Raw genomic sequence first — 16,571 nt, forward strand, 5'->3', positions numbered from 1 at the left:
CCCATTCATTCTGGTGGTGTTAACTTGTTTCATATTTCTGTTATAGAACAATTATCAGATGTTTCTGGATGAGTTTCATGATATAAATGTTGTCATACCTGACTTTTCAACAAATGAGACAGTTTTAAGTAGGCAGCAAGTAAGATAGATGTTTCTTTTAGTACGGGGGATGAATGCAGTCACTTGGATTTCAGGAAATAGAACGTTAGGATAATTTTGAAATTACCTTTCCTTGGGATGAGATAAACAAGAAATTTAAAGATTATCTCTACTTTTTGAGTATTTTCTATCTAAATAAATGAGTGCATCCTAGGAAAAAAACCATCTTTCTCTTACAAGGTAATGTTTTCCTCTGTGAGTCTTTATGCAGTGTACTGTGTGTTCAAGGTAAACGCAATCCAATCCTGATATAAGCGATGACTGACTTCAGCAGAAGAGTTATCCACAGTCTGAATGGTGACTTTAGAGTGGGATTCCCTAAGATTTCAAAACAGTTAAGCAGAGTTTATCCAACTACTTTTCATTGTCAAAAGCTGTGTTTCTCCGCATTATCTACTTTACTCAATCCTTTATGCTACATAGATAAAGGTGACCATGCTTCTAATTGCATTCTTTTTTGTTCTCTTTTTTTTTTTCCTTCTAACTAGAGTCTGTGTGTATTTACACCACCAGGAGCTAAAGAAGGACAACCACGGCTCATTCCTGCAGGGCCCATTGCTCATGGCACTACAGTATCTGCTTATGTAGCCAGATCCAGAAAAACATTGTTAGTGGAAGATATTCTGGGGGTAAAAAGCTTTCTCTTTTTAATAAGATGATTACAGCATGTTCTTAGAATGAATATTTTGATGCTGAGATGTTTATTGAGCTGAATGTATAATGATAGAATTTACATCTGTCTTGCTACCAAGAAAATAAATTTGAGTTTGGATTAGCTTGATGGAATAATTTCAGAAAAACTCGTTTATTTTTAAGTTTAAAAGTTTTCAGGTTTTTTGTCTTTTAATGTTTTTTTTGGTTGTCAGTTAAGGGAAGTAATTGTACCATAGTCACTTGTAGAGAAAAAAAAATCTATCAGTAAAAACTCTTGTCCTCCTGGTCTTGAAATACTTAGTGTGCTAATCCCAAACAAGAAGACTCCCATATAGTCAATCAAAGTTTGATTTAATTATTATGCAGGGCTCACACTGACACGAATGTCAGTCAGAATTCTGGTTATTAGACAGGATTTTGATCTCTGCTTACACTAATGTAAAGCCAGAATGCTTGTAAGTAGACCTACATGGAAGACACACTATATGTAACTGATATCAAAATTCAGGCCTTTGTCCGTCAAAGGATTCAGAAAATCCTAAGGTGATATTCTGATAATTCTTGGCACTCTGCATGTCTGTCCTTAATTTTTTTTAAAAACTTCATCCTCTAGTTTCATCTATGCAATTGTATGAAATCGGTATTTAAACTGTACTTTATGAGAACACGTTATGATCAGCTGGTTATGAGAACACCAAGGACATTTAAATTATCTTCTGTCTTCAGTGTTTTCTATCCTTTTCAATTCTGCCCAGAATAACAGTCTTTGGATACTGTGGCCAAAATTGGACATTTGTGTCTCTATTTTAAAAAATATTCGTTTAAAAATATATGACCTTTATTGGGCAAACCCAGGCTATAAACAAAACACCAAATGCCTAATGTGAGTACACTTAAACAGAACCACAAAAGCAAAAAGCAGAAGCTGCTTTCCCTGTAGTAACAGTCAGTGCTTTCTGTATACCCTGGACTGTAAAGATTTTATATGTTGTTAAGCTTTTTCCGTCACATATAGAGCTTAAATTGTTACTGATCATGATATCCTTGTATACAAGGCTGCATGTTTTGATTTTATATTCATAGTATCAGTGGATTGTTGACCGAACAGGGAAATTAATTTTGGTGACATGGTTGGCCTTCATGTGATTTTAGGAGCATCTCAAACGTGAAAGGGAAGTGCTTGCAGATAGACTTGCCAGCCCTTTTTTGGGGGGAGGACGAAATTAAAAAGTGAAAGCAGGGGGCTCGTTTTGCAAAGTGCTTCCCACTCTCTTTTGTCTTTCATTTGTTCCAAGCCTTCAGGTTGATTATCATCTTAGTAATTAAGGTAGAGATTACTTGCTGTTTTCTTTGAGAAAGAAGGGATTTTGATCAGCTTTGCAGGAGTGTCTGTCTTGCCTAAGCACAGCCCGCAGGGAACATCTGGGAAGAATCAAGGAGGATTGATGTGCAACCAAGTCGGGTCTCGCTTGCTTCATGTCGGCTAGTTACTGCCTTACTAACTGTAACATCCAGCTGGTTCTCAGGTCTTTGTGAGTTTTCCTACACGGGGAGCTGAAGCTATAAAGCCTTGGACATTCCCTATGTAGTTTAAAAATTATGAATCTGGGCCTTTTATAGCAGCTGGTAGGATTATTTTAACATTTGTTCCTGTAACTTTTGCACCGGTTTATTCAGGATGCATAAGCAAGGGAAGGAGAAAGATTCTTACTCTCATGCATAATTTTGGGGGAACACTTTTTCCTCTTCAGGAGTCGGTTGAGGATTATAAACCTGTATAACCTAAAGCCTTAGCCTTAGGTTTTGATTTTTGTTCTCTTGCAAGCACTGCTGTCTGCTTGGTAACACTGAAATCTGAGCAATCCATTTCATAATTAAAATGCTTTGGACTTTTGGGGGGGGGTGGCGGGGGAGTGTTGTTTGTTTGGGTTTTTACTTAATCTGCACTGGCATTAGCAATGAAGTGCTGGTTTTGCTGCCTGTGAGATTAGAGAAAATGTATTATAGAAACAAACCCAAAGCTGGGTCTAATATCACGCCTAATTCTGACTTTACATCAATAAGTTTATCTGTATATATAAATTAGTGCTGAGACTTTTTTATTGCATTTTTTTCAGTAGATGTCTTAATACTGTGTGTAAATTATGCTGAGATATGAGTTTTAGTGAATTTTATCATTTTCCTGCAGATTTGATCAGCCAGGAGAGGGAGGAAAACGTCCGTATATCTTCCATGTTAATGTTATGATATTTACATTTTATCAGATTATGTTTACGTTTTCTAGGATGAGCGATTTCCCAAAGGTACTGGACTGGAATCAGGGACTCGTATCCAATCTGTTCTGTGTTTGCCAATTGTCACTGCAATTGGTGACCTGATTGGTATCCTGGAGCTTTACCGTCACTGGGGCAAAGAAGCCTTTCACCTTAGTCACCAAGAGGTGAGCTCATGCCTAACCTTCCCCCACTTCCTCACAACGGTCAGCACTTCAGCCCCCCCAGACTTCCTTCTCTCACTCTTCTCAGGTGTTTTTTACCTTTTTCATACTTGAGTTTTGTTCTCATTGAACGTTACTTATGAAAAAAAAAAAAGAAGTAGTGATTTGTATTTTCAGTTACAGGAGGTAAAATTTATATATACAAGTACAGGGACACATCAAGAATTTTACCCTGTGTTCTTTTGTGGAAAAAGAGGTCCAAGATTTCTTTATTGATTATAAACTCAATATGGAGTTGTTAGAGAAGTTAATGCAGATCAGGTGAATGAAATATAAGTGTAAATCAGATGTCAAAAAAAGAAATTACTTTATAAAAAAAGGGCACTGCTGAGTTATCCTGAGTCTCAATTTTAACTTTCCAGTAAAGCTGTATTTTACAGTATGGAAAGATTTTTTTTTAAATTATTTATTATTTTTTTTAATTGGCTGTTTTGGTGTGGCTTTTCAAGTGAATGAGCGCCATTGTAAAACATAATGTTGCAGGGTTGTAGAAACAGTATACCGAGTCTCAATGCTAGGTGTCATGGGAGGGGAAGGGGATTTTATTTTAAAACAAAAGTGAAGCAAAAGAGATTTCATGTATTTGCATTCACATTCTTGCATCCGCACACTCTCAGACACCGAGTTGTGTGTGTCCAGGTGGTATTTCCAAGAGTCGCGTGCAGAGATGAGCATATCCAGGTAGTCTCTCCAGGAAGCCTTGCAATGGGAGGACAAGGGATGCCATCTGTTGAGTCCTTATGTCTCCTGGTTTCTTCCTAGCTTACCAACCATGTGCTGGTTTTGGGTCAGCCTTTTCTTTAGCCTTTAGGAGCTGAACATCTTTTGTCTCTCTAGCCTGTCCCATCTCTGTAAGTCATCAAGATTTACTCACTGTCCTTTTTCTCCTGACCCAGATGTCCTTAGAACCTGTGTGTAGATGTACTGGTACCTGGATGATCTCCTAATCTAGGTGCCATTCGTAAAGCTCTCTTCTGCTTTTTTGTCCCCCTGATGCTTCCCCATCCAGATATTCCCATTCATAACTATCTTCCCACTTCCATGACTGTTCTCTACACTGCATGGTTTACTCTGTTTATATGAGGCCTCTGTAGCTACATTGTCCACACACGTCCATTTGTCAATCCAAAGTTACGAATTGTTAGCCAAGTACAAACAAATTTGAAAATGGAGCAGATGTCTTAAAGGCTGTTGCTGTATCAAAGGTGTTAGAAGTGCATCTTGGCTTTCATGTCTGGGTGAGATTCCTTGTTATGTCCCATCCACACATTAAGATGACTCTCACATTAAGATGAATGTACTGTTCATTTCTCTCTGTACCCTTCCCCAGGGAAGAGAACCTGAACACAGAGGTTAGGACAAAATGGGGTGAGTTCTAGACAGGTCTGTTGTCTCGACGGTGGTGCGAGATGCACCATGGAGCAGTTTAGCTGTACTGAACAGGAGTTACTCATGTGAAAAGAACAGAAGACATGCAGACAAGAGATATTAAAACCAGCCCTCCCAAGGAAGGAAAAAACAGCAATGTTTGTCAATTGTATATTCTGTTTATCAGTAACCTAAGCAGCCTAGCATATATGTGATGCTCATACATGTGTATTAGTTGGGCAGTCAATGTTGCTTCAGCCTCAGGGTCCCACATGGTATTTTTTCACCACTAGGGGACTGGATTAGTATGGTGGTGCCAGTAGCCTTGCTCACTGAACGAAGAACAGGCATTCATGCAAAACCAGGCTTTATCAGTTCTGCTGCTTACACACAATGTATTTCTTTTTTAAAATTATCCTGTAACATTAATCAGTCTACAATTCAGATAGGTCTGAGACATGCATTGTTCTGTGCAAATATGAATCTTTTATGTTATGTGAAATACCTTCTGTAACTGAAATTCATGAATGTTCTCTTTGGAAGAGACTGGCTGCTAAATAAAAGTATTTTATTAGTAAATTAAAAATATTTTAGGGTCACTTTCTGAGTGTTCCAAAGCATTCTTTTCATTTTCAGGTTTCAGAAAGCCTTTGGATACCACTAGCACTTTTTGTAAAATGTGTACAATGTGTTCTGGTTAAAGAAAAATAAAATTAAAAAAAAAAGTACCTTAGGAGTGTATGCAGCAGCAGACCTCTTGTACTTCTGTCCTCTGTGTTCCTATAAAGCTCCTGTGTTTCAAGGACGGGAGATTATGTATAGTAGCACATCTTGGTTAACTGCAGTTTACATGACATTTGTTTGAAATGTTGCCTGGAAACTGTCATACTTAAAACACTGGTCTTGAGCTGAGGGATCAGGTCTGGTTCTTCTACCACCAAAATGGTAGTGAAAGAAACAGTGCCTGTTTACAGCTGGAAATAGCTGTGGCTGAAGAGATACAGCCCCGGAAAGATGTTATGGCATATTTTATTTCTATGGCAGATGCCTTTCAACAATGTACATAATGTAATTTTTAAAGCCCTTGGCTTATGAGATGTGTGTTTTGATGTTGTATTTCTGAGCTGATGGGTTCCCAGTACCGCTTCTGAAGGGCATTGGTAAGCAATTTTTTGATACAAAAAATTAGGATTGTTCTTTTGTGACTGAATGTACCTTACTAAAATTGAAACACTCGCAAGTATACTGAGACTTTCACAAAATAACTGTCTTCCTACAAATTGTTACTGCCTGCCTGTCTAAAACAGCTCAGTCAATTTACTTAGCAGTAAGATAGAGAAAATGAGTATGTAACTGACGTGCAGTTTTCAAGGTTTCTTCAGAGTTAATTTCTTCTCTTTTGTTTCAGGTTGCAACAGCAAATCTTGCATGGGCTTCAGTAGCAATACATCAAGTACAAGTAAGTGTGGATGGTTGGGGTTTTTTTTTCATTGTGTAACCCTTCTGCCAGAATTTGATTAGTAGGAACATGGATTATGGTCAAATTTAAATGGAGGTCACTACTAAAATATCGATTCAAGCACTTTTCCCTGAACCTGGGAAAAATACGCTAACATTTTTTGTGTTCATTGAGCTAGTTTTCCTCACTTGCAATGGTGGATCAAATATCTTAACAAACAGTATTTTTACTAAGGGAAAAAGAAACCTTAACAAGGTAGATAAATAGTGGTTAAAGCAGAATTATAATAACTTTGCAGTTTTTTTCTTGTAAGAAAGAAGGCAACTGCTAGGCCAACTGGTTGCTTTCCTCCTGCTTTGGTATTCAGTTTGAAATTATTAGGTGTTGCTGGCTAAGCCTGGTTTAAGCTATCCTTGCTAGCTGCTTCGTGGTCCTGTTACTTCTCCCACTAAGGATGCTTCATGCTGTCCCTAGCAGGGTGCTTAATGAAGCTCCTCCACACAGTGCAAGCTGCTCGAGCAAACCCCAGAAGCTTTGCTCGTAGCTTCTGTTACTTCAGCTCATAGAAGACGGTGACACTGGAGCTAAACATACTCTGTCAACTTTACAGAAGATGCTAAAATGGGTTCTTCTGTCAACTCACAGGAGGAAGTTCGTGACATTCTTTTTTTCAAGGTGGCTTTCACACACTTGGCAGAAGACTTGCACAAAGCTTCCTGCTTTTCTTTTCTAGACTCTAATATTTGCCACCTTGGTACTAGAAGTCATTGACTTTGTCTGGGATGGTCATTCACCCTGGCACATTTAGGCAGAATTAGCTGGTGTAGACTGTTGTACACTAGCAGAATTGCAATCGCATGCAGTTGTAGCTTCACTTTGTAAAAATGACTCTCTCTTTAACTGAGAAGTCTTTCACACCTAACAAAACAAAACATAGAAAGTTTAGTTTAAGCCTGTCCCGTGATCGTTTTCATTTTTCTCCCTTCTGCTAAGCAGAAGGCTTGCCCTTCCCAAGTTTTTGCATGAGAAGAATGCAAGAGTTTTGATCTGGCCTTGGGCCATACCTACCAGACTCACAGCTAGGCTTTAGGAAGTAGCGTATATCAAGAAGTTGTACCTAGTTACTTAATTATATGCAAGAGTAAGGTTTGTGGATGTAGTTTGTCATATTTTGCATATTTATTTATATCTGCATTGCACAGATTAAAGAGAGTAGTTCTGAGTGGTATGTTATTGTGTAAAAGGTACAAACAGTAGAGGTTTTCTTTTTCTGACCTCAGTGCTTGCTCTAGTAATATACAGTTGTACAATTGTACTTTAGATACAGAGTATGCAATCAGGTGAAGTAAAATATGCTTCTAAAATATCGTATGCATACTATTTTTTTGTGTTCATATTCGTGCTGACTTCTCCCAAAGTTGAGCACATATCATCTGCTACTTAGCTTACTTAAACTTGCCTGATGTCAGTCTTCAGTAGTGTGTCCATGCTACTTTGCAACCTGGAAAAAAGTAGTAAAAGTATGGTAAGGAAGAAAGCAAACAAAATATTTGACATTTTCAGAAGAGCTGAGGGTCTGGATAAGGAGGTGTCAAGTTGGTTCCATAACCACGTTCAGTGGCAGCTTTTGAGACAGCATGAACAAGTGTAACAACCAACATCTTTCAAAGAGTCTTAAGAAAGATGTTACTTGCATTTGACAGGTTTAACTCAGCAGCTAGATAGCTAAGGTTGAAGCCCAGCACACAAATCCAGCTTTTAATTTTATACACTGCTGTAACATATGTATATCCTGGTAGTGGTATTTTTTTCATACACGTTAAATGGGTAGACTGCGTGACTTCGGTTTCCCTCTGACTTCAGTGTTCTGGAGCAAATGATAAAGTGATCTGTGCTTCCAGGTGTGCCGGGGCCTTGCCAAGCAGACTGAACTGAACGACTTCTTGCTTGATGTATCGAAGTAAGTCTGCTTTGCACTATAACCTCTTCAATTTATTTTGATAAACTTTTCTAACGTGGCTTTTCCAACCTACCCATGTTTTACACTGTAGCTCACAAGAAGGCACACCTTGGAGGGTGGGCAAACTTCGGCACAGGGACAAGAACGAATGATGTGGGTGGCAGTGGTGTATACCTGTTAAACTTTTTTTTCGGTGGTGGTGCAGAAGGAAATGTAACATCCAATTATACTGTACAGGATTTATTTAGTCTTTGCATGCGTTTTTTGTCTTTTTTTCCCCTCTTCTGTCAGAGTTAAACATGTCCCTATTTTGAGAAGTGACCAATAGGCTTGCCATCTCTTTTCATGGCCAATTTTAGAAGGTTTGAAAGGACTATGAAAAGTTAGTTAGCCTGCTTCACCTTCCCCCCGCTTTTTTGACATGTATGCATACACATACATATATGCCTAAGTATATGCACTTCAGGGATATATCCTTGAAGAATCAGGGCTGCCACAAAATTGTTCTTCCCCTGCGTTTTCTGGAGGCTCTGTTTTCATTTTCAAAGACTGTAACTGCATGTGGTATGTTTCCTTTTAATTTCTTGTCACAGTAAGTGCAAGATTAAATTGAAAACACAGTGAAGAGTATGAAAACTTGGGCTTAGACTTGGAAAGTCAGTTTGGTGTCTTAGGTGATATGCTCTTCCTTCATCCCTTTTTCTTTGTTGCTGCTATTAGCATCTTTAAATAGTAGAGATAGCCAATAAATTAAAAGACAAACCAGAGTTGTACTTTTGGTAAATCACAGTCTGGGGTGTTTAACAGTGTTTTATCAAACTAATTGGTTGAAGAATTTTTAAGTGAATCATAAAGGACTGACAATACTTTGGAAAAATGAGATGTCTTGGATTTTTGCTGTTACAAACACTTCCATGGGTTGTGATGAACAATTCTCAAACTGGTGAGATTAGAGGACATCCAAGATTCCTATGCCTTTGCTAGGAATGTACGCAGCTGAGTCAACCTGGCTGGAATGGGGAGTGATACACCGCAGGGAGGAGTCTACCCCTTACAAGGAGGGCAAGCTGGTTGTATCCAGATATTTTTCCTTAGCTTTTTTCCTCAGGGATGACCTTTTTTTTTTTTTTAATTTCGGTTTAGGTTCAGAGTGTGTCTCCCCAAGGGCGTTCTCATCGTTCCCTTGCCAGAACCCACTTCCTGCAACGTCTTGCACTGTTATGTTCCTTTCCAGAGTGCTTTTATGTTGCTAACATCTGTACTGAGCTGGTTTACCAGGGAACTCTGGATTAATCTACCCAAATTTATGGGCTGGCAATTTGTTATCTTGGTACATAGTACTGAGATTGTTTTAAAGAACTTTGTGATTATTTTAAATTTTTAAGATAAAAATTACAATAAATACTGCAAATATTTAATATGTATTTCTGTAAGACAATACCTCTCATACAGCATTATCAGTTGCTAGAATTGTTCAGTTTTAACAACAAACCCCCCTGTGTTTTGAGCCACAAAATTGGGATATCATTTAATAACAACTTTATGAACTTCATGCAGGTAAAGACTTGCACTAGCAAGAAAGTAATTAGTTTCCTCTTAGAAATGGTCTGTACCTTTTCTTACGTGGAAAGAGGGTTTCCTATTCAGTGAGGAAATTGTTAGCATGCAATGTCACTGGGACATGTTCTGTAACATTTTAGAAAGGGCATAGTATGCAGTGCTCCACCTCTTCATGTCCCTGACAATGTAAGACTAGGGTATTATATATTTCCTTTCCCCTAGACCCAAACAAAACTGAGCTGTGTATATGTTCAAGGCCATGGGATGATGTCTTTCTGTCTGCTGGGAACATTGTAATCCAAGGGTTATTAAGACTTGGCATGTGAAAGATTTAGACTTCTTTTACTAATAAGTTTGACCTTTATTTTTCAATGTTCTTGACTGTCCTTGGACAGTTTCCACTTTGCTGTGAAACTGAGATACTTTTTTTGTTTGTTTGTTTTTAAGTCACAAGATCAGTCTTTTTCTGCAACTTCAACATGCTACACCTGGGTTGATAGAGAAGACTCATTAAGAGTTTTATAAATTGTTGCCTTTTAAATATTGTTAAAGGTTGGATAATATGAGGTGAATTTAGCTACAATACATAGTTTTCATTAGTTCTCAGTACACAGTCCTCTATGCATAAACCTAATGAGACATTTTGAAAGCATGTAGGTAATATATATCAGCAATGGAAAAAAATCTCTTTTTTTTTTTTTTTTTTTTTTTTAATCTTTTGGATTGCTGTTCTTTTCCGTTTTACTTCTCCTTTTAAAATTTTCGGTGTGTAAAGGGTGCCAAAGTATTTTGATACATTCTTGGTGTTGCTCAGCAGGGGCCTATTCAATCCATGGCAGGCAATCTTTGGTAGTCTTTTCCTTTTCTACGGAGAAAATTCTACATATTACAGAGAATATTCTACAATTCCATCATTGTAAAATAATGGCTTAAAGGAACAGAGCTGGGACCATTTCGCAATTCCCTTGTGCTGTAGCACGCCAGCCAGTAATTTTCAAGGTGCAGAGGTTTGTCCTCACCTATTTGGGCTCCACGGTTAAGCAGTTGTGAAACAAGAGCCCATGACAGCCGTTTGAGAAGTGTTTGACTAAATGCCAATATTTACTGACTTCTCTTTTTCTGCAGAACGTATTTTGATAATATAGTTGCAATAGATTCTCTACTTGAACATATAATGGTAAGTTGACTTCTTCACTTCTGTAGTTTATTAGTCTTAGTTATTAAACTGCTTCCTTGAAGTAAGACATTACATCATTGAAATATTTGAGCTGTTAATAATGGACACTTAATGCAAACAGTCTCTATATGGAAGAAGGTGGCAAAGGTCAGCTTGATTTTTCATTGTCGCAACAACTTTGTTTCTCGGCTTTCATAAGTAATGAAACGTGATTGTCTCTCTGAACTGAATAGTTACTATTGCGTTTTAGAGAAAGTGTGGAAATTGTAACAGAAAGGCTTCTGCTTTTCTTTTTATTTCAGCTTGTTGTATTGATTTTTTTTTTCTAAATTCAATTTGCTACATGCTGCAAAATGCTTCTGAAGAAGTTGTAGTCTGTAGCAGGACTAGAGATCAAGCATAACTCATAGAGTATTTGTTCCAGTTGCTGAATGAGATGTGCAACACATGACATCCCTTTTTCTTTGCAAAAGTCTTTACACCCATAACTAGAGTGACAGTCAGTCAATGTTTTATAAAAACCACTAAAGTCAAGTCGAGAAACAGATTATAGTTTTCTGAATCAATTTTGAATTCAGAATTATTTCCTGAATAGTGTTTACATATATATGGACTGGTTGTTCGTAGCATGTTTTAAATGTTTGATATATGAATTATGCTTTTGAGCTTTAGGCACATTCATGGCATACTGCAGTTCTTTTTCCTGAATGTAAATCTTAATCAGGTCTGTGATACTATTATTTCAATTTGTGTATTCAAAAAATTACTCTCCAACAGTACTTCAATACTTGCTCCAAATTTCAAAGTGATATTCTTAGCTAGATTATTCAAAGACAACAAACTTAGAATGCAAACAATATTAAAGTGGTTTTATTTAGAAACTTGAATTAGTAATGGAAAATATTCTGCAGTGCTTGTCTTATTCTAGTTAGTACACAGTCAAGAATTCTGCACATAGGACACATTTCTGAACATTGACTTTTCCAATTTAAATGAACTCCTTAAAAATAGCTTAACATTTAAAAGAACTGGTGTAATATAACATATGGCATTGAGAACAAATATTGATATTCTTCCCTGTTCTTCCCTGTGAATAGAGGTCTGGTGGAGAACACAATTGGCAGTAAAATATGCTTACTCTTTCATCTTCTTTTTCAACACTTGGCTGCATCATGATTCTGCATTTTAACCTGCGGAGATGTTTCATACTCAGCTTCCTTTGTAAGCTGTAGCAGTCGGCTGTTTCTTGGGCCAATTAATTGCATTATATGTTGAATTACATTTATTGCCATTTTATGGGAGTGTGATTTTATCATTATGTGCCTTATTCTGTGTCTCACAGTAAGAAAAGAGTGGAACTCAATTTCACCTCACTACTTCACCCTTTGGTGATTGCACTTAAAGTTTGATTTGTTCCTGTAATAATAAAGAAAAAAGTACAGGCATTTTAGCATTCTTTTCATTAAAATCCCTCAGCAAAGTTAATAGTATAAGGGTGTTTTGAATATAGATGCAAGGAGGGGAAGCAGAAGTTCAAGTTGCCTTGCAAATTTTCTTACCAGTATGCTTGAGTAGTTACAAGCAACCTACCCAAAAGGTGGTCCCTGGCCTCCTTATTGACAATGCAAAGCATACCTTTTGTACTGATAGTCCCCTTCAGCCACTGGCCTGGATTTGAACTAGGGCTTTAGGGAAGTAAGACTTTCTCATCCTATTAACTGTTTCTCTCAATTAGTAGTGTTTAAGCAGTTATTTTTGAAAAGCATGAGTCGTGACCAAGGTAAGTTCTTGAGTCATATGCATTAGAACACAGAAGTTAATTGTATAAAATCAACACTGTGCTGTTGATTTTATAAAGAAATCTGATACAACTTCAGAATAGGTGTGGAGAAGCATTTACTAGACCCCTTGTCCTTTTTGGCACAGTTTCTATTCACTCTGTTTTGAGCAAAGGAATAAACGGTGTGAGTGGTCGAGATCTTTAAACTTCTTAATGCTCTAAGTGGGAAATATTTCACAAAAGTTACCTCTTAGCTTGCAGTCTCCCTGACTTTCGACTGCTCTGATGGAGCAAATGGAGTAGAAAGCAACAGAATCATTCCAGCCACCGATTCTGTCGGTACAGGAGGGGCCTCCAAGTTCTGTAGAGTTGGTCTAGATGGTTTCTGTGCAGTTCCCGTTACACAGCTCACGTGACATGGAATTAGTCTCCTGACTAATGATTTATTGTCTGAGAGGTTTTTTCTGCCAAAGTCTAATGTTTATCTATTTACATTAATATGAAATCAAATATTTTAGGTTTTTGGCTTTATTTTTGAAAGACAAGCGAGAAGGGAGGGGAGTTCATTCATATGGAAGTCTCAAGAATTCTTAAGACACGCCACCTGCATGCATTGCATGCCAAGATGTAGTCAGCCTCTTTCTGTGGCTGAATGACTGGATAGCTATTATATACAATTTTAAAATTTAAGCAAGATCCACCTGAGATCATGCGCTACCATGCAGTTACTATACTTTCTGAGGAGATAAGAAACATAGGATGCATATCTGAATCGGACAGAGCAGGTTCTTGAACCTGAGTATATGGCATCTGAAGTTCACCCAGTGATCCTCATTTGACTTTGGTTCACTCTTTCCTATTGCTCTCAGAAAACCCATCGTGTGTCTGAGAAACATTTCAGTGAAGAGCTGCCGTGTTCCCGGGACAAGATTCTGTTCTGACAATCAGTGCTGGCTGGCAGTTAGTTTTGCTAAGATAAAACTAGTTGGTTCAAAGTATGGTAGAGACCATGCAAGTCTGTTGCTGTAGTGTGGTACTTTCTTGACTAGGTGTGGTACCTTGTGGGCTTTGGTTAGTTCCTGTAGAACTACGAAGTCTCAGCTTTTGTGCAAGAACTGTCCCTAGCATCAGGAGGGTGCAGCCATTTCGTATACTACTGCACAGGGCAATCCATAGTGACACTTCTAATATTCCCTATTTGTTCATTGTTATGTATTACAGGTGCATTTAGCTTTTTTAGAAACAAACACTAGCCTCTCTGTTATGTCTGTCTTTGCCAGATATTCAATACCAATATATTTTGCATTGAATATAAAGACAAAAGGCCAAAAATGTTCTTAAGTCTTGCTATATCCTGTCTATTTAAAGTCAGGTAAAGGTGAATAATACCTAAACTATCTAAGGAGGAAAGGTACCATTTTGAAAAACAGTGTAATAGAAAAGCCTCTTCCCTTACAGCAAACATTCAAGCCTCTAAAGATATTCCCACATTTCTCAAAGAGTACACTCTAATTTACAAAAAAAATATTGAATAAAAGACATCCTTTCATTTTGAATTGTATCCTAAAAGATTGCTGTGAAGGTGGATGCTACTTCAAACAGATTTTCATACCGGATAATTTCTCAACACTTTTATCTTCTAGGGACCTACATTTTTATCAGACAATGACTAAACATAATCTAACGCAGGACCGTTAACTCTAATGTGTTTTTTTTTGTCTATAGATATATGCAAAAAACCTGGTGAATGCAGATAGGTGTGCACTCTTCCAGGTTGACCACAAAAATAAGGAGCTGTATTCAGACCTTTTTGATATTGGAGAAGAAAATGATGGGAAACCTGTCTTCAAGAAGACCAAAGAAATAAGGTAAGGGTAGCTAGCAGAAGAATGCGGTTTCATTATAACTACGGATGTGCAGGCATTTTGTTACCCAGTCTCTGTGCCTACCTGCAGGTACCCTGACAATACTTGTCATACTGTGATATCATTCCCACCAGGACCCGCCTCCAGAAGGTAGTACTTCTGGGAATGACATTGCAGTGCCATCGAAACAACGTCTCTGAAGCTATAACGTCACTCCTGGAAATGCCGTCTTCCGGAGGCGGTCCTTTTGGAAATCATGTTGGGAAAAAAACAGAGGTGTTCTGAGGTAGGTAAAGGTGCAGGTAAAGGTGCACCTAATCCATAGTCTGCCAGTATGGGACTTTTTTTCCCAAGAGGGTTCCCAAGAGGAATTGAAATTTGTGCGATTCAAGCACATCCAAAGCAAGGAAATCACAACTTGTACTTCTTGCGGATGGATTAGGTGTGTGTAGAATCTAGTACGGACTGGTCACTGGTTTTGAAGATTTCAAGTCCAGTAATTTAGTTTTACTTGTTCTCATGTGAATGTAGAGTATTTTCAAACTTCTAAATAATTGTGATTCTGAAGTATGCTTGAATTTGAAATTTGAAAATTTGAAAATGCATATGGGCTTGTAACGAATACATAGGATTCTCTGCCTAAAATTGGTGTGTATTTCTGCTTCATGTCACAAGTACCTAATTTTTACACATATGCAAGTTTTTTTAATGAAAGAGGCAGAAGAACAAAGTCAATATAACATTTTTCACTCTTCAAAAATTATGAATCCTTAATAGATATAGATTGAGATTTTCAAAGGCACACAGGTTTTAAACCTGCAGCTTCTTAAAAAGAAAGAAATGCATGACTAAATATCATGCACTAAAATTTTGTTAAAATACTCAGCATAGATTTTTCTCAGATTTTTTTTTTTCATTTCCTTCTTATACTTTTAAAGTTTTAGGCCAATATGAGATGTGATTCATGTCTTCACTTAGAATCCTTTAGACAAACTTACTCCCACCTACTACATTGTGTGAGTGAGAATGGAAGGAGTCAAAATTGGTGCGATTCAAATACTGACAAGCAAGGAGGTGGTGTAAATTAAAGAAGGTGGCCTGCTTTAACATGTATTTTCATACTCCTTCTTGGTAATTGTTTTTTTTGCTTATATCTTTCTGTCTTTTCTGTATGAAAATTATTGAAATGTTGACTCTGTGTGCGAGGCTGTGAGCCATTTCATGGGTGCTGTATACTGAAAGAGAAGTACAACTTAAATATCTGTAAGAAAGTGTGACTGAGTCAGTCATCAGGAAGGAGCTTTAAGTTGGTGTGATGTACATATCATAACAGGCAGCAGAAGAAACTAGCTTAAAGTCAGGTGTGCAGGGTGAAATCCTGTCACCTTTGTCACTAACTTCAGTGTGGGCAGGATACTACCCAGGTACATTTAGATTTGCAATTGTTCCACATGTGATTCTTTCTACTTATTTTTTTCCACAAATTCTTTTGTGCTTGTATGTCATAACTGTTTTAGGTCGATGAATTGAAAATTATTTCCTTACAAGACAGACTTGTAGATTTGTCTGATTCGACCCCAGAATATATTTGTTGTGTTTAACTTTCTTGTGGTGGTGAAGCGATGCAGTTAGTACCATGGCATTGTTTGCACATAATGAGATGAAACAAGCTGGTTATTCTGAAGTGGCAAACGCATATAATGTTTAGCTTTGAAATTTCCACTGGTCTGTTTCCTGCTACCCGAAGAAACAAGCTCTATATGGCCTATGATGTGTCTAAAGAAACAATGAATATGTAAAAGTGATGATAATGTCATGTTTATTAGGCATAACCCCCAGGGTTATTGAAGGCTTTGAATTTTTGTCATTAAAATGGTCATATTATGGCATCTTTTCTATTAAGCTATGTAGTTATATAAAATGTTTTCAGAAAGTATCTATTAGCATGTGCTTTTTTCTTTTATTATTTACTACTAGTTGTTGTCTTGTAAGATTTTTCTCCTAAAAGCATCAAAATTACGCTGGTTGGGAACAAATACCCATTACCGTGCCCAAGACAGACTCCACTGGAAAAATGTTTTTCCAGACAGTT

General features: G+C 37.5%; 1 protein-coding gene across 2 annotated transcripts in view; it reads left to right on the forward strand.

Annotated features, from left to right (window-relative positions):
* The window catches only part of PDE10A (phosphodiesterase 10A), a 378,959-nt gene that overhangs the window by 329,522 nt on the left and 32,866 nt on the right, over window positions 1-16,571 (forward strand). For both annotated transcript variants that reach the window (XM_010579892.1, XM_010579893.1), the window contains exons 6-11: window positions 648-788; window positions 3,098-3,253; window positions 6,087-6,137; window positions 8,039-8,097; window positions 10,783-10,834; window positions 14,340-14,482. In XM_010579892.1, coding sequence (XP_010578194.1) covers window positions 648-788; window positions 3,098-3,253; window positions 6,087-6,137; window positions 8,039-8,097; window positions 10,783-10,834; window positions 14,340-14,482 — 602 coding nt within the window. The remainder of the gene's footprint in view (window positions 1-647; window positions 789-3,097; window positions 3,254-6,086; window positions 6,138-8,038; window positions 8,098-10,782; window positions 10,835-14,339; window positions 14,483-16,571) is intronic.

This window comes from Haliaeetus leucocephalus, unplaced genomic scaffold (genome assembly GCF_000737465.1).
Source record: "Haliaeetus leucocephalus isolate CR32 unplaced genomic scaffold, Haliaeetus_leucocephalus-4.0 Scaffold687, whole genome shotgun sequence".
NCBI classification, from domain to species: Eukaryota; Metazoa; Chordata; class Aves; order Accipitriformes; family Accipitridae; genus Haliaeetus; species Haliaeetus leucocephalus.